This window comes from Melanotaenia boesemani, chromosome 5 (assembly GCF_017639745.1).
Source record: "Melanotaenia boesemani isolate fMelBoe1 chromosome 5, fMelBoe1.pri, whole genome shotgun sequence".
Taxonomy (NCBI): Eukaryota; Metazoa; Chordata; class Actinopteri; order Atheriniformes; family Melanotaeniidae; genus Melanotaenia; species Melanotaenia boesemani.
This window is the reverse complement of record NC_055686.1, coordinates 19432609-19457741: the sequence shown is the minus strand read 5'-3', so window position 1 is coordinate 19457741 and position 25133 is coordinate 19432609. Positions and strand designations below refer to the sequence as shown.

General features: G+C 37.1%; 1 protein-coding gene across 1 annotated transcript; it reads right to left on the bottom strand.

Annotated features, from left to right (window-relative positions):
- Positions 1-4404: 4404 nt before the first annotated feature.
- Positions 4405-10868, bottom strand: LOC121640810 (caspase activity and apoptosis inhibitor 1). Its single transcript, XM_041986688.1, has 6 exons — positions 10657-10868; positions 7673-7864; positions 6792-6876; positions 6658-6709; positions 6501-6568; positions 4405-6408 (listed from the first exon to the last, which is right to left on the bottom strand). Exons 1-6 carry the CDS (start codon positions 10780-10782, stop codon positions 5957-5959), a joined length of 975 nt encoding a protein of 324 aa, XP_041842622.1. The 5' UTR covers positions 10783-10868; the 3' UTR covers positions 4405-5956.
- Positions 10869-25133: the final 14265 nt, after the last annotated feature.

The following is a 25133-nucleotide window of genomic DNA, read 5'->3' as shown; positions in this document are numbered from 1 at the left end:
AAATTCATGCCACATATCTGGCCAGGTCATAGTTCTCCCTATTTTCTTTCTTACATAACTTGCATTTCAATAACCTGCTTGAGATCATTGTATACTATAAGATTCTTCTTGGCTCCTGGAGTTTGGAAGCTTGTCAGTCACAATTTTAGTTTGGATTAGCTGATTTTGATTTGTTGTTGATCAATTAACAGACACATCTGTGAATCATTTGACATCAAACACGCGTGTTTTATACTGTGAAGCGTTTGGACAGTTTTAGCCCATTAACATTTTACCTACAAAAATCGTGGTGCCATGCAACAACCATCAATAACACAAATTTTTATTAGATGCTAAAGCTGCAGCACAGGAGGAATAGTAGATTTAGTTCCCTTTTATGCCACACTAACACATTACTTTAATAAACGTGTGAGCTATAAAAAATAGGAAAAACTATAAGGACGTAATATGAAATTGTAAGTACTGTAGATGGGTAAATATCTACTTTGCTGATATATAAAAAAAAGGGGATGTAATTATTTTGGGTGCAACCCACTGCATTTTGCATGTGAAGTTTAGTGGGAATCACATTTTATTACTTTGTGAAGAGTCACCATGGAGTACGATATTACAAATGCCCCTAGTTACTTGAAAAGTGTATTTACTAAAGGCCATTAAGAGTAATATATTGTGAGAAAACAGAGAGACCTCAAGGACTGAGCTTGTTGATCGCGTGGTGGCTGCTGTTGCAGTGGGAGTTGGCTTTGATGTGATACTGTGTTTTTTCATTTGATTATGCTGATTTGATTGTGCGAGGTCATTCATCCTGCCTGGTGTCTCTCAATATCCTTCAAAAGCATTTTGCTTTATTGGCTTGCTGGTGTACCCGACAGAATTTCAATGGTCGTTTGATGGTATTAATGCACCATTTGAATGCAGACCTTGAAGTTGAGGGGCGGAGAGGGCGGGGGACCCATGCAGAGAGATCATGCATGGAATCTGAAAGTCAGATGTCAGAGGAGTCAGTGGAGGGGAGGAATTTGCTCCAAATGCAGATGCTACACTGGAGTGGAATTTCAAATCTTCAGCTCTCTTTCTGGGATTTTGGAGTGTGACTAAAAGAATGGCGCTATTTAAAAAAAAGAACTTAAAATAACCCACTTCTCATTAAGGAAGCTGATTTCTCTTTGAGAAATAAAAATAGCATTTATGCAGGGAATGGTAACAGATGTGCAGCACACCTGTGGTCAAACAAACTCTATTTAGTGACAGAATTTTCACATAGGAACAGAGGGATGCACAATTCCAGTACCAATTTCTACAGTGAGCCATCATTACAAAACGTCTATTTAGTTCTCAAAATCATAAACACCAGAAAAGTCAGATATAAACACATTAGATATTATATTGGATAGCACATTTTACACCAACCTTACCACAAAAAAAGCTAAATATTAATGAGAATCACTGAATTAAACATTTGATCAAAGCAAAACACAAACATTAAACATCTCTTCCACTTTGAGAAGAAAAACTTTTGTCTTTTATCAAGTTTTGTCTGCAACTTAAAAAAAAAAAAAAAAACAGGAAATGTGTCTGATGAGTCATTGCTTGAGGAAATCAATTCATTTAGTCATATAGAGGTGCTAAGTTATTTATTGCCTGTCAGCATGCACTGTTAGTTCAATTTAATTTCTGGATCAGAGATGGTGCAGAGGAAATTTGAAGAGAATTACTTTGTTAATGCAAACAGGATGTGATCCTGACAAAAAAGTGACAAACACATTTTTTAGACCATTTTTTCCTCTATAGTATACCTCTGTAGGAACACCAAAAGCATCTGGATTTGCATGTTAAACTGACAGCTTGTGTTTTGTTGTGCTACCAATATAAGAAGGTAACCCAGCAACCAGGAATATTGAAAATATTTTAATTGAATGTAAATATATGAATGTAAATATCAAAGCACAACATCATAGTTGTGCTTTTAAACACTCATACAGCACGTTTTTGGACCTGTTTTCTGATTTAATTTAGCAACAGTTTCCAACCAAGGTTCAAGACTGTAATGCTCACTGCACAAACAACACTGCTGGATTGAATAAAATCTCAAAAGATTTGCAGCTCAACCATACTGCTGTATTTCAGCAAAAGTGCAATGCCTACGTAAAACACAATTCAATTATGAGAATTTTTTAAAATGAAAAAATCAATGGATGAAATTCAAGTTCCCACACAACCTGGAGCTGGACAGCAACATACAAGCCTTAGCTAGCGTCCATCACCATGTTCAGCAGCTATTTTTTACCTTGACATCTACTTAACACTATACTTAGCTACTTAATAGTACAAAGTTGATAGATTTGACAAATTATTTGTCAAATGAACCTCTTAATTGGACCGAATTAGCTAATGAGCATATGATAGAGATACATATAAAAAGTTATTTATCAGTACTCATTCATAATATACATACAGCACTACTCTCCACTTATAAATAAGTCAGTTTCTACTCAATGTGCCCAAAGTCATCATGGAAAAAAAATAGGTTCTTTATTATGTGTTTTAGGCTTTATATTAGATGTTTTTGTAAAGGTGTTTGTGTAGATGTTAAACTAACTGTAAAAAAGGACTGTCTATAAAAAGAACATTAATTCTAATATAATTTTGTTTGAAAATAATTAAAAATTCATGCTCTACTTTGTAGAACTGTTAAAAACTTTTTCAAAAGAAAAGAACAAATGAGATTATGTATATTTTCTTGTTAATATTTTACTGAATACACCTAATGGTTTGCAACTGCATGAAAGGAAAATGGAAGTATGGGACTGACACATCTTTGACCCTTTAATGCCTGAGCAAGGAAATAATGGGCTGAAAAATTCAGTCTTTAAAGAAACACTACGTAACTTTCTGACATTATAACTCTGTGTTCTGGACTCATTTGATGGCACAGTGACATCTATTATGTGCCTTTCTGGAGCCGTTGCTGCTATTTAATTTTTTTCTTCCAGGACGCTGCGTGATGCTGTAGCCGAGTTTCACGTTATGCACAGCATCGCATGCTAGCAAACGGATATCAACACACCGGTCATATGCATTTTGAATGCACACTGTGGCTGATTCAGCAAAGAAACACGAGGAAACATGAAGAGGAGAGGAAAGGAAAGGAACAGGGCAAAAGATAAGAGTTAAGACAAGACTGTCTTTTACTGGCTGAAGGGACCTCACAAGCAGGATGCAAGATGGATGGCGAATTTCACATAGGGCACCTCACTGACAAAATCCTGTCTCATCCTTAGCAGCAGGGGTTAGGCTCCATCCGCCCCTCCATATGTAAGCTACATGTACTAAGTGGCATGTCATAATTATTGTAGTGCAATAAGTATCCACCAGGGAAGATCAGTTTGTATACAACAGGGTTTTCAGCAAAGTTTTTACCATATATAGCGGCTATTATTCAGAAACGTTTGTATCAAATATTACACACACTGTATAGGGTTTAGTGACTCTAATGAGTATCAGGGACTAGAAAAAAGTAAAAAAAAAAAAAAAAAAAAAAGGATCTGGCCTTCCTTCGATATTTAGATCATATGAATACTTCTTTAATTAGAGGTTTTTGTTTAAACTGTTGCTTTATTTGAATGTATGACATTTTCATTCTCACCTTGAATTGAGTGTTGCAAGAAGTTGCTCCTTTATGTAAAAGCTGCAAAGCTGTCAGGGTGCGAGGCGGAGGTGAGGACCCAAATGCAGATGAAGCAGACGGGTGCAGGAGTTAAGGTTTAATTGACAAAAAAAATATATATATCTTAAACCAAAATCTGGGTGAACATGACAGAAACATGACTGTAACATGACACGAACATTACATGGCAAGAAGAACTGGCCAAGAATAAATGAAACAGAAGGTATACACAGAGGAGAACTACCAAGAAACAGGTGGAGTGAGTTAAATAAATCAAACCAGGAGCAGTAGTGACAAGAAGCAGAAATCAAAACAGAACACACAAAGGAAACCCTACAAATTAAGACGAGGAAAACTAAACATGACCAGACCATAAAAGCCTGAATCAAAAGCTCAGATGACAAAAGCATGGCGATCAAAGTTTCTATAGCATAAGGAGGGGAGTGTCTAACGGCCTCCTCTCCCACACAAAGTTCTTTTTGTTTGACTTTTTGCAGCATTGACAAGTTTTTACTTAATACTTGAGCTCAGGCTTTTTATATTTGCTAGTTCCCATGTTTGCGCTTTTCTTCCCAATGTGTGTGTTTTTTTTGTTACTGCATAACAAAAAAAGGAGTTTGTCTCCTTACTTTTAGAGTTGTGTAAATACACAACAAAATGAAGTGACGTTTGCCTGAGGAAGCCCAGGATACCCCACACGGAGAAAATGGTTGCAGGTAGTTGACTTTTTTTTTTTGATATAACAATAGAAAGTGTACACTGAGCCTTTCATTCTCTGCAATAAATTTTACATCTTACATTGCTTACAATGTGTAGCTAAGTCCATAGCATTTACAACGTAATGTAGATTTCTGTCAGAGTAAAATTATACAGTTCAGAGGAAAAGCTGCTTAAAAATGATTGAGTAGAATAGTGTTCTTCTTCTAAAAAAAAAGGCAGTAGTATACAAAGGCTTGGTCAAAACACAAAAAAAATACAAGCATAGCGGATGAACCGGTGGCTGCAGCTCCTTTAAACCTTTTCACCTTCAAATGAACACCATAGAAAGAAGCACCATAGTTCAATATTATGAATCACAACATTCATTTGAATTCACAAAGTATCATCTCACCTCCATCAAGCTATTTTCCAGCCTTTATTCTAAAGTCTACTTTAACCGTCAATTATTCACAGCAAGAAAAAGTTATAATTGGCTTTCTAATAGCAGTAAAATGACACCAATAAATACTCACCAGTCACAGACCCCATAAGCACTTTAGCATCTTTACTAAAGCAGACATTTTCCTTCTTTATTTCATCCAAGAGTGAGACACCTGCACATAAATGCATGAAGAATGACATATTTAACCCTCCCACCTTCACCTCTACCATGAAATAAACCTTTTAAATGCAAATACCCAGGAGGCAACCGGCTTCTTATCACACATTTCATTGTCTGCTTTGGGTTAGCGGGGTTGAGAGCTGTTTTGCTCTGCATCTGCATGTAACCACACACACACACATACACAAACAGCACTGAAACAAAGCTGCTTTGAAAAGAAATTACAGCAAGATCTCAACAATTTTAGATGAAAGGATGCCATTAAAGAAGTTCAGAAAGTGGTAGAGTCTCTACTTTGATGTTAAAGTGAAATCATCTCATATTTATTTATGCTTTTCTGCAATTTCATGCCAAATGAAGGCCTTTTACCCAAGCCAAACTAAGCTTTAGCAGATGTAAATGTGACAGAAACGGCAGCACACGATATTATGATGCTTCCTCTCAGCGTGAAAAGTTAATCACGCGTCTGAATGATCCTGCAGCTCTGTTGCCACCTGCTCCGGCTACACATCTTCCTGATCTTCTTCTCCAGCATTAACTCTAATAGAGCTGCATTACTAAACGATGTCATTATTAACAAACCCTGACTTTCACGCTGACTGCGAAAATTCTGACTGTAATGTGAGCCAATAAATCTACCCCGATACCCTCTGCACGGATTAAACTCAGCCCTGTGCAGGTTATGTGGCAGAGTATCACTGCCATCTAGTGGCCGGAGAGGAAACTGCATATAAAGTTTCTACACCCCCAAAAAAAGGATTCATACAATACATACATGCCTTCTTGTTTATTTTTGCTTTAAACAAACTGTAAAATCATTCCAATATGGAGTAAAAACACATATTTTAAATGATACACTGAAAACGTGTATAATAATAAAACAAGTATCATTTTAACAGTTCTTTTGTTGTTAAACTGAAGCGCTTGGAGATTATAAATGAACAAACTAAAACACAAACTAAAATATTTTAAATGTTTTTTGTTTTGCTCAGCTTTTTCCCATCACTAGCTTTCATCAGAGCCTTTATGGCCCTTGCTCTCATTTCCAGCTCCAGAAGGGCCAGCTGCTGAACTGAAGGTTGACTAACTTCTGGATTTCCACTTACAGAGGGTCCTGCTTGACCGGGCGAACTAATGTCTGCAGACTGCGGCTGTCCACCTGCTTCTTTAACCTCATCTTTGCTTAAAGTGGAAGAAAATGCTAAAATCTCACTGACGCTTTTGTCTATGTCACTTTGAATGTCTTTCTTTGGCTCGGGGTTTAGAGGCCGGTCAGAGCCTTCCCCTCTGCCGTCGCCAACTCTTGCTGTTGCATCTGCAGGTTTGGCAGTCTGCTCCTCCTTGGGACCCTCTATGTCGCTGTCGTAAGTGTCTGCATTTATGCTCAGGACATCACTCTCCTCGCCAGAGCCACCACCCTCTGTCAAGAAAATGACCAAATGTTTGAATTTTTCTTCTATATATTCAACTCTTCTGACTTTAAAAGCAAGAGGCATGTTCTTCTTTAGTTACCTTGTTTAGTGTACTCATTTTTTCCTGTTTCTTTAAAGCAAGATGTAGAGTCAACATTATTATCTTGCCTAAATAAGGGGGAAGAGAGAAAAATTAATAAACACAAGCGAAAGGATGAAATTCTACTGTCATTCTGTAACATTGAGCAACAACTCACTGGCTCTCCAAGGTCCCGTCTGAGTTTTCATTTCCAGGTGTCAGATCTTCCCCTTGGCACAAACGACAGCTTTAAGTGAAATAGTTTTTTGGAAATCTAATTTCACATTTTGTCAAGCTGGCCTTAAATCTTACCAGCTAGGATATGAAGGAGATTTTTCTCACAGATGGGTTCCAGCTGCTTCCAACACAGCGCTTTGATTTCCACTAAACTGCAGTCCTGTGAATGATAATGGGTTCAAGAGCACAGTGAGGAGAAGTTGTAAGCAAGGGCAGCTCAAGTTACTGCTGACAAATACAGACGTGTATCATGAATGAAAGTACATGCACACAGTGGCATGGCTTTACACGGAAAACTACAAATTTTACTGCCTGACCACTGAACGGTAACTACGTAGTTGTGTGGATTATACAAAACACTGAAATAAATAATCAGCTTCATGTTTTTTTTTTTTTTTCCTGAATGAGTTACTCGATAAGTTGTTTCAGCCTGACTTTTAATTAAAAATCTTCATAAGCCTTCAGGCTTCATTGCTTTTATTTATATAGCTAACAATAAAAAAAACTAACTAAATACATAAATATATTACAACAACTTAAAAAGCACACACCAAAAAAAGAGTAAATTAACAGTCGGCATGAAAAATTATGCTTTAATTAAAGTATGGTTTTAAATATCTCTTCCTCCTTTAACTTCATAGACATGAAAAATAACTAAATGATAAGAGCGTAGAAAAAGAGAACAAAGACACGGTAACTACAGCACGGATGAGGGGGCTGAGCATTGAAGCAGTCAGGCATCTTTCTACATGTTTTGCATACAGTGCTAATTAATGCAAAAAATAAACCTAAAACCAGTAATTATAGTGCAGTTACCACATTTTTAGTTCTTACATCAATGAAAAGCACATTTGAGACAAGTGCTTTAACTTTCACACAGAAGCATATAAATAATATACATTCAGTCTGTTTTACTTTATTTTAGCCATAAAAAAGTCCTCATGTTCACAAATCACCTTCAGTTCATCAGGCAGCATCTTTCTCAGCTTCTTCTCCCCTAACACACGGAAACACTGTTCCAACATCTCTTGTTTATCACCGGTGTAAGCTGTGATGGGCTGAAAAGGCAGGCTGAGGTCCAGTCCCCCTTCCTCAATGTCACTTCCAATCTTGTCCAGCTCAGGGTCAGCAAGCTCATCCTTGGAGTCCTGGAAGGTCGAGGAAAAAAGATACTGTAAGGACAGACTAATGTCTCTAACACTAGAAACGTAAATCAATGCATTTTTTTTAAAGAGTCTGAGCACAAAATGAACATTAGAAACCAACAAGAACACACTGCATAGCTTGAAATGCAGGCATTTTATAATCTCAATTAAGATGATAAGAATCATTCTATGCGGCTTCATTTTCAGACTGAACAAACACTCAATTCACCTTGATTCCACAAAACAATGTCTGCACACAAACTTTGAGTATGTTTTTGCTAAATTAACTTTTTGCTTGTTACCAGAGGAAAGAAAGCAGACCACATTTATGTTTATAGTTGGTGTTTTTAAAGCTAAAGCTGCCAAAATGCAGTTAGCACGAGTATGCAAATTATGTAAGCTGGTCCAAAATAATTATAATTGTGTGACTGTTATTGTTTGACATGGCTATGATGGTTCTGTATTTGTTCGTCTGTTAAAAAACAGACAGGAGAAATAACATTTTTTTTTTTTACAAATATATATATATATATATATATATATATATATATATATATGTATATATAAAAATTAACATGTTTTACTGGATCAACAGGATAATTCTTACTTTTAAAAATAAACCCAAAAACTCTTTTCTACTGAATTATTAAGATGATTAAAATTTTACCAGATAATGTGCTCAGCTTGTTGGCATTATTAACTAATTATTTGTATTGAATAGACATGTATGATAAATTCAACTTGTCTCAATTCAGGCACGAACAGAAAAGTGTTAAAAATTTATGGTTCGAAGCAAAGCATATCTCCTAACAAGGCATTTAGAGCAATAGTGGCAGTTTTCAAGGTCTTTCTTTATTCCAATCTGTGAGACAGGATCATTATCTTGTCTTATCTGAGTAAATTCTGTTCCAGCTTGTGCTCCCCTTTCAGCTACAGTCCGCAGGGATCCAGTATCTTCAGCAGTCCCCCGGTTGCCTCCTGTGTTAATACGTAGCCAACCTGAATGTATTTCATATGCACTGACTTATATCCAAGGAGTAAATCATATCTAACCAGCTGATCCTGGAAGAAACTTGCCCGCATCCTGCAGATCGGATGGGGCTTTCCTCCAGAACAGTGGCATAGTCCTCAGGTGCCTGCGCAAAGTCGAAAAACTAATAACAGTACCATCAACATAATTCAATTAAAGCCAAGCAAGACATGTTGGAGCTTCTCTGGAGAAAACAGAAGCATCTCTTGTTTCAATTCAGCCAACAAGCAGGTAACATTATCTTGTAAATACACAAGGGTGATTTGTGTGTGTTGTTAATTTACATTTTTTTTTCCCACGTGAATGCCATATGCTTTTAGCAAAAGAAAAACATGTAAAAGAGAGCTACATTCTTGCTTACAATCATAAGGATGCCATTAAATTGTTCATTAAAATGTCAGCATTAATTACATTCAGCTGTATAGTTTCATGCAGGGAGAGACCACCACATGTATAGAAGTTTGCTTTACAAAAGGTGATGGTGAAATATAGACAGGGTCAGAGGGGGATGCACTGTGTGTACACCATGTTGACTTTGAGAAAGCTTAAGACAGAGCAGTGGCAGAGGAGGTGTTGGGAGTGGCAGACATGCAAGAGCGGTGGCAGGATATGTGTGAGGTGAGTGAGAGAGGGCTGAGGTTTTCGGTTAGATTAACAAGAGTTCAAGGTGGAAGTGGGATTAGATCAAGGCTGGGCACTGAGCCATCTTTTGTTTTCAGGGCAGATTCCCGACAGACTGTGTGTGCAGATGGCAGAGAGTGAAGGCAGGGTGGAACACAAGAGAAGGCTTAACAGGAGGAAGAGTTAGAGACAGCTGAGAACCATAACAGAGGAAAGGAGGACACACTGGACAAGTTTACCAGAAAGGCAGAGTAGACTTGACTGTTGGCGAAATTAAGAAATGTGACAGTAAGTTAGTTTGAACAGATGTTCGGAAAAGATGTAGAAGATGGAGCTGCCAGGCAGGAGGATAAGAAAAAGAGAAAGAGGATATTTATGGAAGTGCTTAACACAGGTGGGTGGCAAGAGAGGCAGATGCATGATTAGAACAAAAGGAGGAGGCAACAGATAATTTGTTCTGGTGACTGAAAGAAAGAGCATAAAACAAGTTATTATAATTAATTACAGTAATTTTAAGTAAAATGAAACACGTGATATGCATAATCATTGTTGAACATATTTTGATTACAAAATGGCTTGAAATTTATAAACAAATACTTGAATATATGGCGCTAATACGTGTATTAATGAGGGCTGCACATTTCAGCACCTGTGTGTCTTGGTTAACAAATGTTGGATGTAGAACTTCTCCATAACAGAAGGCGACCCTAAATCAAACTTCTCCTAGTCATCTAGCCACTCGTTCCTTATTCCATTTCTGAGATTTCCCTGAAAGTATAATCAAAATTACACTCCTGAAATAATTGGAAACCTAAACATATAAAAGCTTAAGGGAACAAGAAGTATTCCAGCCTAACTGCAGGTTTACTCCAGTTTTGTTTACCTTTTTTTTTTTATTACAACCAATTTATGAGCAGCAAGTAGACGACAATTAAACGAGGAAATTGTGTTGTATCTGGGTTTTCAACATCTAGAACGTTTTTCTATAACATGTTTTTCTACGTCCGATTTCTAGTTTTAACATATCAGCTGTCCTGAAGTGGTGCGAACGTTTGATCATTATTGTTTTACATTATTACCTTTGTTCGTTTGAATTGTGATTATAGCTAGCAAACGATAGCTTAAATGTCTCGCCCGGTCTCACCTCTAAGTGTGACTCAGAGCTCCTTCGTTTACCGCTCCGTTCTTCAGACTGAGAGTGTTTTCTTTTCTTTTCGGTGGTACTTGGTTTCTTTTTCAGCATTTTATGCTCAACAAGCCGGTCCTTCATCCAGAAAACGATCTGTTTGTACACGAAATTGATTCAAGTTGAAAGTCGCGGGGAAAAGACGTCATAACCAAGCGGCGACTTATTCTTCCCGAATGCGACAGACTAACTTACATTCTTCGTTATCGCCACCTACAGTTCTGGAGGGTTGTTGGTTGTACTTTGTTTAACTCCATGAAAAGGACCATTGGACAAATTTGTTACAACAGCTTAGTATTGATAGTAAGAGAACAGAAAATTGGGTTAAAGAGTGGCAGTGCTTTCATATTGATTGTTATATATATTAGAAAGTTATTAAGCACATTTATTCATGCCCTACGGTGTTTGTAATCTGTTTTTGGCAAGTATTCCTATTTTATACTACACATTTAACAATTACACTCAACATATTTTCAGTTTAACTATTTTCATTTAAAGTCCACAATATTGACAGCTTGAATAATTTTTGATATGTATTTAATTTAATGTTCAAGCTTTTAAGACTGAACACATTGTTCAAATCAGTTGTTTTTAATATTTTTGTCCTTTGGGGGGGGGGGGTCACAATTTAGATGTCTATGAGCTAGAAACTCCTTCATAAAAAGATGTTTTTTTCCTCCCTCAAACCATTTTTGCTTCCAATACTTGTTTAATACATCTTCAAAAGTGATTTTTAGTATAAAGTCAAAGAACTGAAAACAAAATAGTTTATCACAACTTTGCCTTTTTTCCCCAATTTCATGTTAATTTCATGTCTACATCATTTCCCAATCGTTTGGCTTCATCTGGTGCACTTGTTAATAAATCTGCATATAAAGTAACATAATAATTTGTACTGATGCATTTAAAATAATATACCAGGTATAGTAACTGAACCATACGGAAGAGTATTAGGACCACTGAGGAAATAAAAAATAAAATTTTAAGAAAAAAAGCCAGAATTCTGGCTTCAATCTCAGAATTCTGAGAAAAAAGTCAGAATTCTGACTTCAATCTCAGAATTCTGAGAAAAAAGTCAGAATTCTGACTGCGCCAGCATCAGTGAGGATAACCATTTAGACTAGCAAGATAGATAACAACAGGGAGAGAAAAAGACATCTACACATACCGGGTAGGTGGCCCAATAACTTTAGCTCCAAAACATGCAGCTCTTGAACAAGAAATGCCTGGAGAATGGTCCAGGGAGGAGGAAAAAAAAAACATAAACAGAGAAACGCATGCAAAGTAACTGACATTTTAATTTAAATGCAAAGATAGATGTAGACTTGTACGAAGGGGGTGCTCATTGCATTGTGGGTCCTCTGGGAGTGTGGGTTTATCACAGCTTGACTAAAGGATCCTTCAGGCTCACCCAGGAGAGCCCTATCCACTTTAGGAAAGAAAAGCATTTAACCTAATCTAGAGCACAGAGAGGGTGTCTGACACCCAAACTCAAAATAAAAGCTGGTTTTGTAAGAGAGTAGCCTGATAGCTAGAGGTGCTGCCTCCTGAACAACTTTTGCACACATTATGAGCCACAAGTAAGCCTGCAGCCTGAGAGCAAAGTTCTTTGTTAAGTTATTATGGTACTATGTCTTCAGGGTATGATGGGGATTTCACATTTAGGATTTGATAAGTAACAAGAGATATTTTAAATTCTATCCTAGATAAAACAAATACAATTGCTGTTTACTAATTCCCATTAGAGCTCTGACTCCATCATTGCGGACTAAGAGGGCTTTTCAGAGAGCTTGTTGGGCATTCTAAGGAATTACAGCTGGGTGGTGACAGTGATCTTTATCTTCTCACTTTCTAAAAAGAAAAGTTTCCTCCCAGGCACAGCAGCAAAGAGTGTCAGGTTGATGCTGCATCACTTTCTGTAAATATATAACTGGATAACCATGTTTACTTTGACTAAACCTTTATCTTACAGTGACAGCTGCCTCTTCTGTGACCTGCTGCTGATGTGCAAAACTGAAAATACATCCAAACTGTATCCCATCATCATTCTGCACTTCAAAGCTTGCTCAGATTTCCGGTGACAGCCTGTAATAATTCCTCCTTCTCTATTTCTCATAGTCTTGCCATATCCCATATTCCATCTGCCTCAGCAATTCATCAAATGCTGTGTATCAGATTCTTTACAGCACAAACTTCAAACCTGCTGTCATTGCTCATTTACATCCCTCAAGTAGTCTAATTTTAAAACAGACTGCAGCATCCTCATTTTTCATGCAGCTGTTTCACAAGAGTTTCCAATGAGTTTGCATATTTAAGGCACAACATATTTATATTTTCTAAACTTAAAAGGACTACAGTAACAATAATGCCAAGCAAAAATACTTATTTAAAAATGCAGTGTCAGTGAGTTTATGCGTAATGCATGGCCTTTACGTTTATGCAAAATTATGCTTAAACAGTAACATCAAAACCAAGATACTCTGCAAATAAAATTCCAAGTAAAGCTACTCATCTGCTCATGTCCTGACACAAATGCAAACACATATGGATAGTTTAAAAGTAAACATCATTTACTACATTCCTAAAGTAATTAATTAACTTCACTAAAGGACGGGCTCACATTAACTTCCATCTGGAGCAGGATTAAACATCTCTGCTGCTGTCTCCAGCATGCCCTCCTCAAAATATCCCAGGTCACATTTTCTTCAGCTGGACCGAGACACAGATTTCTAGGTGGTGACGACACAAGCATAGCTGTAAATCACTCTAATTGGTTTCCCCGCCTTTCCCTGAAATAAGGTAGGAGCCAATGCAATGGCTGCCCAGGCGCCATGGCGACAGCTGTCTCCACATAATACAGGTTGTTATCCTGATGCCATCCGCCAAATTATGCAGTGGATATGGCGGGAAGTGTGCATCGATCACAATCACGTCACAGTGCGTTTTCTTTGCAGCATCTGCTCCCATGTGTCTGGATATCACCTCATTAAAAGGGTAGTAATGGAGCGGGCTCAGTGGACGGGGACATTGGATGTGGTAGCCAATGAAAGGAGTCGGAAATTCAACCTCTCTCTGTGTTTTACTACATTCTAATAACTATTGCCAAACCATTCTCTCTAAATTATATTACAGAGTTGTTATGAGGCAATTCTGCTTGAAATAGCATATTACACACACTTGGATGATTACGGTCACAGAAACAGAGTTTTATTATTCTCACTTTGTCTCCAAATGAGCAACACAGAGTGCTTATTGTATATACATCCAAGGCTCTGATGTCTAATTAGGAACTTTAGAGAACGAAGAGGCGTCTCACAGCCATTAGAAACTTACTCCTGTTCACATTTAGGTGGTGCTGTATGATTTTATAGAAATAAGGCCAATTTATTAACGAGCAGAAGGGAAAAGAGGAGCTCAGGTTACCTTAGAAACACACTAAAATCAAAAGAATAGCCCAATATGTTGTAGGTATTTTTGTTCTGATAATTATATATGATGATAAGTGAGCATAGTGTTATTTTATGTCTAAATCGGATCTAAGTATGTTTATCTTTGCAAAATAATGCTCCTTTTGTGTAAGTTTTATTGTCCCATGAATACACAAACTCACCAAACAATTTCAATACAGGCTGCTGAAACACTGACATTTTCATTCTTCTTCTTTCCTTTTCGGCTGTTCCCTTCAGGGCTCGCCACAGCAAATCAGTAATTCCACCCTCAGCATGCTTCTATGATGTGTTCATTATCCCTCCTCTGAATAAACCCAAACTATCCAAGCTTAGCCACCCAGACTCATTCATTCATTCATTTTCTATACCTATTCTAATCCTATCTAAAATGTGCCGTCCCCTCTTATGTCCTCATTCCTGATCCTATCAAATGATGACATTTCCAAACAAACCTTTCTAACAATTTTTTTTTTTTTTTTTTTTCAGAGGAACAGTAAATTAAACTTGGAGCAGCCCCACTCTATTATTTGATACTCACTCCTTTCATCACCTCAGTAAGACACAAACACCTTTCTTCACACCATATAAGTTGTGAACAGTAAACTCTCCAATTAACACATGTATTTTATAAAATCAACACTTATTGACAGTGGGATTTATTAGTGCAGAATAACAACTTCTGTGCTCGATGAAGTCCAGCAGTGCTTTTCTATCCCAGTTCACTTTCTTCCTACTGGGAGCAAGTATTTCTGTTTGATTGCTGCCAATTTTCTTCCTCACATGTTTAGAATTCTGCTGTGCCACAGTGACACAAGAAAAGTTTGAGTACAGAAGTTGTGTTATTTTTTATCTAAAGCTAGACCAAATGTGAAAGTTGGACTTACAGTATTTGAAAACTTTTGCAAGTGATGCAGTTCTAATGGTCAAAAGTCTTGTTGCAGTGAGGTTTTATTACTGAGACTGTTCTGTTGAAGTTCTTATAATAAGCTTTTGAAGGTTTTTTTTTTTTTATCAATGCAAATTTAACACAATAATCTGAACATTTAATGAGTTTGTTTTTTCCACTTGTGGTCCCAAAACCCATATGGTCACCCCAAGAAGGTTGCCGATATAGTTTTCTCTCCACAGAAGTTATCAAATTTAAATTGCTACAACAATGTGAATCAGTCGGATGCTTCTTCACTTATAACAGAATACTGTATCTGGCGGACATATTGAATCATAACAATGTGAGTTCTGAATCAAACATTACACACTGCACACTGCTTTTCATGCACAAACTAAAAAGAAGGGTTGGAAACATGTCCAAAGGTAAGCCACAGCAATTTCCTCTGCAGATGAAACAGTCCAGCATGATGCATGATGATTCACTTAATGTGCTTTTAGCAAAGGAATCCTCAATATTGTTCTATCAAGATGATTCAGGGTAAGACACACTACCAGGAGAATGCATATGCAGTAGTTTAACACACACACAAGTCAGAATTTCTGAGTTCCCATAGAGAACAAGCAAGTGAAATATTTCCCAAAGTTGGATTTCAGACTCAGGATGTTAAATGAACCTTACTAGCCTTGATCTCACAAACCAACATGGCTGCCTGCAACATAAAAAGTGCAAAAATATAAAAAAAGAAAAGCAATTTACTCCATGTTAGTGTCTCTGTCAGTTACTTTCTCTATAAATCTTTTTTTTTTTGCACAACAGTGTCCTCCTCTATCAGTGGAGATATTGCTATGATGCCTGTAGGGCCAAAATAAATTTATTTCTAATCATTACTGGCCTGGTCAGTGACATGCAACTGTCTATTAGGTTTTGGTACAACATCATTTATAGCTTAAAGTTCTATGTCAAAGAGAATCTGAGCAGTTGCTTTTTCATGCAGTTGTTAGAGCAAAATAAAAAGCAGAATTATTTGAAACTACAGTACATGTGAATATGAAACAAGCTTTGATGCCATATGGGTTGCAACTTTAAATCCCAGCCATTTATAATGATCCACTTGAGCAAAAGAAACAGCAAAAGAAAAAAATGCTTCATCTAAAGCAAGTAACAAATAACAAATGCACTGTCATGCATGCTAAAAGTTTACATTGTTAATCATTTCATTTAAATGTCTACTTGGCTCTATTATAAAGTGGCTTCTTTAATTAGAAACACATAACTGTGTACAATTTATTGGCTGTCAATTTACAATAAGGGAGCAAATCCTAAACTTATGAGATCCTGAGTTATTATGTTACTTTAAATTATTTAATGCATACATTTATTCAAGATTTATAAAAGGAATTTTTGTGGGAACCAGTTAATTTTGAGGCATGTAAAATAGTGTATGAAATAGCAGTGGATTAACTGATTATTAAGGTTCAAGGTTTGTTTTATGATTCCCAGTGGGACAATTTGTTTTGCAGCCAGAAGCAAATGACAACCAGACGACAACACAACGATAAACAATGAAGACTAAAACAAATGAATAAATAAATTAAATTTAAAAAAGTCAACCTTATTTAAAAGCCTAATGGCCTCACAGAGAAAAGAGTTTTTAAATCTGTTTGTCCTTGCCCGTGGCATCACAGATCTGTGGCCTGAGGGAAGCAACAGAAAGGATTCATGGAGGGGATGGCTCCAGTTTGCCAGAACACGATGAGCATTCTTAAATGTCCTGGTCTTCAAAATCTTCTCCAAGTTGTCCAAGAGGGATCCCACTAGCTTGCGGCAAAGCTTGAGTCGAATTTAGTTTTTTTTGGCTTAGAAGCCTGTACCATCTAACAAAAGAAAAGGTAAGCACAGATTCAATGAAACACAGGTAAAACATTCTTAAAAAGTAGAATCAACATTGAAGTTTCAGAGTTAATAAAAGAGGAAGAGCTTTCTTGAACACAGCATCCACTTGTGGCAAATCAGGGTTGATAAACCATCTAAGCTGCCTGGTTTTTGATGGTTAAAGGAGAGATGACAGGATTTTCCCCAAAATCTATAATCATCTCTTTTGTTTTGGTAACATTACTGTCAAAAAAAGAAGACTCCACTAAATAAAGTCATGAACCACAGGGCCATGGTCAGGGTTGCCCTGATCAGCTAATGAAATGATAACATGATGTGATGCCCTTCGTACTGACTACAACACAAATTTGTATACAGAACAAACAAAAGTGGAAATAAGACACTAGTGATGGGATGTTCGGCTCTTTTCAAAAAGCTGGCTCTTTTGTTAATCTCTTAATTTAGCATCTCTTTTAGCCCTATATTTTACATTAACTTCTCAAAAATGAATGAATTCTGTTTTGAGAACCCTTTTGTGTTCAGCATTTTTACAAGAAGCCTTATATTTGCCCAGTTTTGTGCATTTGTTCAGATACTAAACTTACCTTTGTTTACTATTTCAACAAAAATCTTATATTGCCCAAATGAACGAAAAACAGCAGACAAATCCACAAAACAGCACGAAAACCAAACTCAAAGCAGAATTAATGTCCTCAGTGCAGATCAGGCATTCAGAAAAATAAGATGCCTCGTCTTGTAAGGCTGATCCGGTTTCTCTTCTCTGAGTTGGGTTTGATGACATGAACCACTCACTTACATACTCTCCTCTGCTTCTAGTTGCAAACTGTTACCATTTGTTCTTTTTCAGACTCTAGTATTTTGACATTTAAAGGAAGTGAGACAATTTTCAAAATATTGTTAATGTAAACATGGCAGATTACTTTATAAATGCAGCTTTAAAGTAACTGTATGCAAGTACTGACCTAAATTACTCAAACATTTGTGTTTTATCACTGTCTTTAATGTAATTTATTCATATTTTGTTATATAATATGAAAACAAATGTTGCCAATAAAGTCTTAATGTGTATATACTACTGCTTTGGAGCACAACCTACAGCACAGCTTCATACAGAGCAGAGAATAATGGCACTAAAACAAACAAATTAGTCTTTTTCTTGGCTGTGAATCAGAACACAAGAGTCTGATTCTGTCATTCAGGATGTTGTTAACTTAAATATCAAATGTTCTCAGATAAGCGGGAACTTTTTCTACTTTGCTCTGAGGCATCTTGTTAGACAAGTGCAAAAACAAGGCAACTTGAACAGTACACAGTCACTGCCTTAAGTAATGAAAGCCAGAGATGTCTATTAAAAGTCTCTTCATTGCCTCTCAGTGACTTCTATGTAGGAGCAGCGTAGCTCATCGAGAACAGCAATCGCTGCATTGGGAAGTTGATTTGATACAGGTAATGCAGGAAATTGGAAACACTCACAGTGTTGCCTTCTGGCTTTTACAAGTCAGTTACACTTTAGCAGAGACCTCTTTTAAATATTCATGGAGCAACTGAGCTTTGAATGAAACATGATGAAGTACAGCCTTGTTGGAATCAAGCATATGAGTAAAAACTTGCAGGGATCATTATGATCGGAATCAAGTCAAACAACACTGCCTAAATAATAAAATAGGAAGGTTAAGCCCTGCATATTTCCCAGTCCCACCCAGTCCCGCTAAAATTCTGGCCATGTCCGCCCACTACCTCTGCCTGTGACTACAATCCACTACAGCAAAATTTGCGTCCAAACCCACCTGCTTCAAGTGGCCCAAAAATAAGTTCATATCCAACATTTTATTAGAACCATTTTCTTTCACTGACAAATGTTCTTCATTGTTTGGAATGCAAACTTCGATTAAATGCATTAATATTTCAACACATTCGGAATTTAATCCGTTTAAGTCCCAATCAAATGATTACATTTTTAATCAACTTACAATTAATTAATCATGAATAATAACTATTTGCAACTATGCCTGAAATATGCCCAATTTTACTGTTTTGTATCAACAGAAAGAGCCAATGCTTACAAATATCATCATTCATCAGTATTGATTGTTCAACTTCATCATCACATCTGGTGGTTTTATTACAGATATTATTACCATGGAGATGGTTGTGAGATGATGCTGCATGAGTTCTGCATCATGATCTAGAACATGGTTGAGGTGATGCAGAACAACTTAAGAAATATATTACATGCTGCATTTACTGACCCTTGGACATCTGATGTTTACCCGTAAGCATTGGCTCTTAGACTTACTCTTATACTGTAGAAGTTGGGATCTTCAAAGTCTTTCAATTTTTACATTATGGAAAATTTTTCATATATTGTTCCACAAGTTTTATTCACAGCTGGTTGCACATTTCTGAACCTGTGTCCATCTTTCCATCTGAGAGACTCTGCCTCTCTGACATGCTCCTTTGAAACATAGCATGTTTTTATTTACATTTCACACAGCATCTAAACTTTTTTTGAATTGGGGATTGATATGGGAATATCTAATTTGTGTCCTAAAATGACCATCTGTGTACTATTGGTGTTATATAACTGCTTGTTTTGTCCCAAGTGACCACCTGTATACTGTTTTTGTTATATTATTCTGCTTGTTTTGGGAACTGTGTAACTGCCTATCTTTGGAAGGGTGAGAAAAGGGTGTCTTGTAAATATGTTTACAAGACAGGATCTCAGGACTCATCCTCGCCTGTGGGAAAGGACCGGCCATCCTCTCTCTCATGCGATGTTGTGTTTTTTCTAAATAAGTATAAAGATGGGGAAATCCCACATCTCGGTAGAGTCTGCTGCGGGTTACGTACGAACGCCCAGCCGGGGTTTTCTAAGCCACTCTACCGGGACTGTTGGCTCTCCAGTCCGTGTCAAAGGTAGGGCAAGCTATGCTATGCTATGCTATGCTTATAAGGCTGAACCCATTGAGATGTAATGATGAGTGTCATGAGCTGCGGGGAATAAACCTGACACACTTATTCTAGCACTCTGACTTTGTGTGTTTCATCTGCCGACCACCACGAACCTCTAAAAATCACACATTACAGGGATGTATTTGCTGAGATTAAAGTCAGGATGCAACTGGCAACACACGAGTGGCCTCTTGTAGAAAATCTGAAAGCATCCATATAACTTTTTTTATCAGCTTCTGCATTTATTTTCAAATACTGTGTTGCCTCACAATAATACCAAACTATACAGAGAGTGTTTTTTGTTTATCAAGTTTCTTTCTCATGACAGTTGGAGTTTATTTACCCCTCAGTCTTATATCCAAATCATCTGGAGAATTTCACATATCAACATTGTGTTGAAGGAAAATTACAAAAAGAGGTGTTTTCAACAGCCAGTGTGTATTCCGCATAAACCATTCAAGAGCTGTCAGTCATCCTCCAGCTGTCAGTGCAGCAGTTTTACCACTGGGATAAGCTCCATAATACTCATGCTGTAAGCCTTGAAATTGTTTAGTAAATAACATAAAAAATGCATTTCTGTATGGAATAGGCAGGGAGATAACGCAGTATATGGAGGATGAAAATGGTACTGACGTATCTCATCTGCACTCATTCATGTGGGGAGCAGCCTGGAAATAAGCAACATGTTGGGGGGGAGTAAGGGAAAAGGAAAATAAGAAGATATTTGGAACTCAACCTGTCTTCACTCCTGCCGAGAAAGAGCAATGAACTTTGAAGTTTCTTTGGCACGCAACCAGCAGCTCAGTTGCAAGGGTCCCATGAGCTGTGCTCCGTGTGTGTTTGAGTTTGTGAGTGAACAAGCAGGCATATATAGCCTGTCGGGTCTAGCAGGGTGAGATGAAAACCAGGCCCAGGATGGGATTTGGCCTTCCACTCTCCTTTGATTCTGTAATTGAGGGCTAAGAGTGAAGGGAAACTGACAAGCTTTTGGCCCTTGAGGGCCAAACTCTGGCCTTTTGGAATCCTCAGGCACTGGTTTATTCCCCAAGCACTCAGCCCAGGTTGGGTCTAGACATTTCTCATTTAAAAAGAGAACAGAAGCAGAGATAGGTGAGTTCATTGTTATCTGCTTGCTTGGGGAGTGTTCCAGACTGTACCTACCACCTGACTGCCTTCTTATAAAGAACAACCAGAGCAGCTTTCCAGGTACAAAACTATCAGAGATAGCATAAAGCAGCACAGAAAAGATAAAAATATAGGCTCATCTCCAAAGAACAACACTCTCAGATTTTTAAGCAGGTATTCCAACCTATATTAGTATTGTGGGACAAGAATGACCTCTAGCAGTCATGCAAATAAGTCCATATGAAATCTTTGGCTGATAAGTCATCCGAACTACTTATACAACTGCATATTTTACAACAAGACCTTCAATCAAAACAACCATGCCCCACTACTGAACTTTGCCAGATGTTTATACTCTCTAATGAAGGTCAGTTCAGCATCTGTCTTGCATTCTGTCTTTTCTCTGAGCTCTCCAGCCAGTAAAAGTCTGTTCAGTGTTAACAAATTTCTTGTCTTTTGCTCTGTCACTTTGCTCAAGTATCAATTTTTAACTATCAATCATTTTGCTGCAGTCTTATGTTTTATTTTTCCATGGGGGTAAGCCAGAAGCATCAAATCACTCTATTAAATTTATATTACAATTAAGGTTTTAAAACTTCTGCATTAGTAATACTTTGAGTAACATAATGTTTATTATTAACCAATATTTTTTTATATCCACACTACATGTTATCATCAATACCATCACCTCTACCCTTCCTTCCCATAATGAAGGTACAATATGACATCCTGTACCTTACAGATGTGGCTGGTTTCCAAGGGTGCCTCCTGGGTCTTAGAAACCTACTGTGTAAAAAACAAAAAGAGAGACTGATGAACAAAAACATGAAAGTTGTGCCAATAAACCCCACCTGGCAATGCTTCCTGAAACAGCCCACTCCATCTCTCTCCCTACAGCAGAAAGAAACCACACGATAAACATCACAATGGGGCATTCATCTTCAATTTTAATAAAAGATGTAGTCGTATAAATATCTCCAATCAAAAACAATCTTCATGGCTACAGTAAAAGTTCTGCAAATCAGAAGGCTTACTTGTGTTTAAGATGATCAGACAAACAATACATTTCCTTTTTTTTCTTTGACAATGAACCCCACAGAATGAAAGTGGCCTTAAAGCGGCACACATTTGCACTTAATTATTTGTTCTACATGCATTTAGTTTTGAAACAGGACACATTTAGAGGAAGCAACTCGGGCAAAAAAACTGGGAAGAAAAAAATCTTTGAATCTCAGAGCATTTTCAAAAAGCCAAGCCTTTGCTAAAACCTTTAAGCCTGACTGGCAGCAGTCAAGCCTGACATATTAATGCCATTTCCAGCTGTCAGGAGGATATTTACAGTCACTTAAGCCTTGGACTTATCCATGACAAATTTTTGGAGCAAAATTTCCCTCATTCTCCTTCTCCTATAGAGAAGGACTCTAAATTAGGTCAAATAAAAATATATGTAAAGTAAGTCAAGAAGCATACTTAAGCATTTGTAGACAACAAGAGAATTGTTGTGCACAACGTGAATCTACCAAGGAAGATAAAACATTAAAAAGACTGCTACAGACTTGCTGCAGTGAATTCAAGCCTGCTCAGTTTCTCCATAGATGGCACTGTTTCATTGCAGAAGACAGGGGAGGGTTCTTAGCTGCCCAGAAACAATGGTGCAGCAGCAGAACTCATTTCAACAAGAGCATGATGTCATGCTGTGACAAGTTCAACCCAATATTCAGATACACAATGTTTACATGAAGTTCAAATGTGTTAAGTTGTAATGTAAAGCAAAACTTATTGGTGGTATTGTTCTGTAAGAGTGTATATTAGTCAATACCATAAATATCTTCAATGTACTTTTTTGAAAAAAAAAACATTAGTTTTTATGAATTTGTAGATGTTAGAGCTATATTATCCACTTCAGAGAGTAATTTTCATTAACTGAGATGTTGTGACGAGGGAAAAGAGGGTAGAGACCGGTCAAGTGTCTGGGAAGTCTCTATTTCTATAAGTTTCTTTCTATAATTCTATAAGTCCTGCTTCATGGATTTGTAACTGAAATGTGGCATGACTTCCGTTTTTATGGTTTGATTGGACCAAATGTCTTTAACCTTGAGCTGTAGCTGTATTTTGAAACATAACCTCCTGGCAATGCTTGTAATAGCACACCACTCTGAGCACTTTTCATGTGCCATTTTAATCTTTTGGCGCTTCAAATAATTAGAGTCATGGAGTCATTTTTCATTTAACTCAGAAATTACTCTGGCTTGTTTATTTTTTTCCTTTTTTTTAAAATTGAGAACATGTTAGTGGAAGCCTGTTGAAAAGTACCATGCAAACAAACTTTAGATTGCTAACATGCTTTAGTGTGTTTGCAAACGATGCGGGTCTATAGACACCAGCTGAATCTCATTCCCACGCTAATACATCCACAGTGAATAGTGTGACTGCATTAACATGGGAATATGCATGTACTCCAAAACACCACCTCAGCTTAATAAAGATATTCTGTCTGTTCAACATAACACAAGATTTACTAACACAGTTTTTCACAAATTATTGGTTGCAGGATATTTACTAAATTTATTAATCTCATAATTTAACTAAATTTTATTTTAGATTCATTTATTTTATATAATTTATCATGTTATTTTATTTTAATTTTACTCAACTTTAATAATTTTTAAAATTACATTATTTTATGAAGTTCCTTATGTGTGTTTTTATTATTTCTGCTATTAGCTGTTCTTATTGTTTCTTCAGGTTATTTAATCTTTGTTTTAACTCCTGTGTTTTTCCTCATGGGGATCCTTCACGTGGGGGTTTGGCCTGCTCAGTCTGGGGGTTGTTGCCACGGTGATCGCCCTTGTCTGGATGGCTGGGGTCCTGCATTGCAGTCTTACAGCTGTGGTGTAGACCCCAGCCTGACCTGATCTGGGTGGTTACTATGGCGGCGGCCTCTGTGAACATGGGTGGACTGGCTCCTGATGTAGATGGATCCCCATGATATTGTTTCCTCACAACAACATCAAGCCAGATGTTCATCATTTTTAGTATATTATACCTACATTCAGTTTAGAGACAGCCGTTAAGGAGTCATGTTTGTGCAGAATGTATGCGAGTGTGTGTGGAGGGGGGGGCACTGCTTTGTTTGTGTGTATTTTTTTGCTATGTTATCTGTTTGGATGCATGAATTGAATTTTTTTTTCATCATGTAAACCACTTTGTGTTGCCTTTGGCATGAAAAGCGCTTTATAAGTATAGGTGTACATATAAGTATGATAATAATACATTTTATTTAAAAAGCGCCATTTAGAACACCGAAAGACACTGTACAGAAGAACATTAAAACGGTTAAAAACAATAAGTACAGAACAAAACAGAACAGAGGACGACATTAAGATGGTGAGTGTGTGATTAGATGATGATGAACTGTCTGAACAAATGTGTTTTGAACTGTGATTTGAAGAGTTGAAGAGAGTCTATGGTGCGGATATCAGGGGAAAGAGAGTTCCAGAGGCTGAATGCTCTGCTCCTCATAGTGACGAGACGGGCGGGGGGGACAAGAAGCTGGAGATAGGAGGAGGAGCAAAGTAAAGGGACAAGCGTAGCAATGCGCAGGAGATCAGATATATATGGTGGGGCCAGTTTGTGAAGAGCTTTGAGTGTAATGAGGAGAATATTAAAGGTGATATTATTAATGTGGGAGTGTGACTTTTTACCTGACAATTGGACTGGGAAAATTGTTGCTGTCAGAAAAAAAATGTCAATGTTGATGTCCTTTTACACTGCAGAATGAGATGGTATGGGGGAGAATGATTTTGGACAGAAGGAGGTTAACATTGAAAGTAATGAGCCTATGGTCAGTATAAGGGAGCATATAAAATTTACAATCAATGGGAGTAATACCAGAGCAGCAGACTAAATTCAAGATATAACCTTTACAGTGAGTTGGGAAATTAATATATTGTTGCAGACCAAAACTTGCTTACTGTTGTTGTCCATATGAATATTAAAGTCACCTATATTATTGCGTAATAAAAATCTATCTTTTTTTTTTTAAACAAATGGCAAAGACAAGAGTTAGTAAAATAGTAACAACAATTAAATGGTCAAAACTTGAATAAGTAATGGAATAACATAAA

Bases quoted from the DNA above. Each gene is read 5' to 3' on its own strand.
- LOC121640810 (XM_041986688.1), bottom strand. From the start codon at position 10,782: ATGAAGGACCGGCTTGTTGAGCATAAAATGCTGAAAAAGAAACCAAGT. The intron at 7,865-10,656 runs GTGAGACCGGGC...TCGACCTTCCAG, and splicing joins GCTCTGAGTCACACTTAGAG to GACTCCAAGGATGAGCTTGC. The intron at 6,409-6,500 runs GTAACTAAAGAA...TTTTCTTGACAG, and splicing joins AAATGAGTACACTAAACAAG to AGGGTGGTGGCTCTGGCGAG.